Here is a 1,537-nt window from a genome sequence, read left to right as displayed (position 1 = left end):
CAGACATATCACCATAAGCCTAAATCACACAGCATCCATGAGCTATAGAAATCACCTATGACAATCACCTTCCTAGACCTTCCAGAAAAGGCTAATAGATCAGGTGCCCCAATTCTTTGCCAATTCATCTGCAGATCCTTCCTGGATCACTGACCCCAAGACAGGTAAGTGAGTATTCAGCCCTGTCATTCTCCAGAAATCCCATTCTATATTGCAGGTTGGTGAATTCAAGGTTATAAAGTCATGAGGATCCTATATAATAGCAGCCTCCAGAAAGCCACTTTCTTCCTGACGGGCTTCCAAGGTCTGGAAGATCTCCACGGCTGGATCTCTATTCCCTTCTGCTTCATCTATCTGACAGTTATCATAGGCAACCTTAGCATCATCCATGTCATCCGTACTGATGTCACCCTCCACGAACCCATGTACTATTTCTTGGCCATGCTTGCCCTCACAGACCTGGGCCTTTGCCTTTCTACACTGCCCACTGTGATGGGCATCTTCTGGTTTGATGCCAGAGAAATTGGTATCCCTGCCTGCTTCACTCAGCTCTTCTTCATCCATACTTTGTCCCTAGTGGAGTCTTCAGTCCTGTTATCCATGTCCATTGACCGCTATGTGGCCATCTGCAACCCACTGCGTTATTCCACAGTCTTGACACCTGCACGTATCATCAGGATGGGGCTGAGCTCAGTGTTCAGAAGCGCGCTGCTCATCCTTCCCCTGCCATTCCTCCTTAAGCACTTCCAGCACTGCCACTCCCACGTGCTGGCCCACGCCTACTGTCTACACCTAGAGATCATGAAGCTGGCCTGCTCTAGCATTATCGTCAATCACATCTATGGGCTCTTTGTCGTGGCCTGCACTGTTGGTGTGGACTCACTGCTCATCTTCCTCTCTTATGCCCTTATCCTCCGCACTGTGTTAAGCATTGCCTCCCACCACGAGCGACTTCGGGCCCTTAACACCTGTGTCTCCCATATCTGTGCTGTGCTCCTCTTCTACATCCCCATGATTGGCTTGTCTCTTGTGCACCGCTTCGGGGAACATCTGCCCCGCACTGTACACCTCCTCATGTCATATGTGTATCTGCTGGCCCCACCGCTCATGAACCCCATTGTCTACAGCATCAAGACCAAGCAAATCCGCCAACGCATTGTTAAGAAGTTTGAGTTAATAAAATCACTCAGGGGTTTTCAGCAGGATTAGTTTAGAGAAAGAGAAGTTTGGGGCATAAAACCCATAGATATTTTCTATTTCAGCTGTCCCTATTGCTCAGACAGTAAAGGATCTGCCTGCAATGCAGGAGACCTGAGTTTGATACCTGAGTCAGGAAGATCCCCTGGAGAAGGGAATGACAATCCACTCTAGTATTCTTGCCTGGAGAATCCCATGGACTGAGGATCCTGGCAGGCTACAGTCCATAGGGTGGCAAAGAGTTGGACATGACTGAGTGGCTAACACTACTACTACTAGGGAAAAGTGACAACTCCCAATTATCAGTAAAAAGGAAATAAATTATGCAATATACTGCATG

At 48.1% G+C, this 1,537-nt stretch overlaps 1 protein-coding gene across 1 annotated transcript; it reads left to right on the top strand.

Moving 5' to 3' along the window:
* The first annotated feature begins 243 nt into the window (after positions 1 to 243).
* LOC113904759 (olfactory receptor 51G1) lies at positions 244 to 1,209 on the top strand. Its single transcript, XM_027561851.1, has one exon. The coding sequence runs from the start codon at positions 244 to 246 to the stop codon at positions 1,207 to 1,209; it is 966 nt and encodes a 321-aa protein (XP_027417652.1).
* The last annotated feature ends 328 nt before the right edge of the window (positions 1,210 to 1,537 follow it).

This window comes from Bos indicus x Bos taurus, chromosome 15, assembly GCF_003369695.1.
Source record: "Bos indicus x Bos taurus breed Angus x Brahman F1 hybrid chromosome 15, Bos_hybrid_MaternalHap_v2.0, whole genome shotgun sequence".
NCBI lineage: Eukaryota > Metazoa > Chordata > Mammalia > Artiodactyla > Bovidae > Bos > Bos indicus x Bos taurus.
The sequence above is the reverse complement of the archived record's forward strand: the minus strand, read 5'-3'. Positions and strand labels throughout refer to the sequence as shown.

What these genes read in the sequence shown, in the direction of transcription:
- LOC113904759 (XM_027561851.1), top strand. Translation starts at nt 244, where the DNA reads ATGAGGATCCTATATAATAGCAGCCTCCAGAAAGCCACTTTCTTCCTG.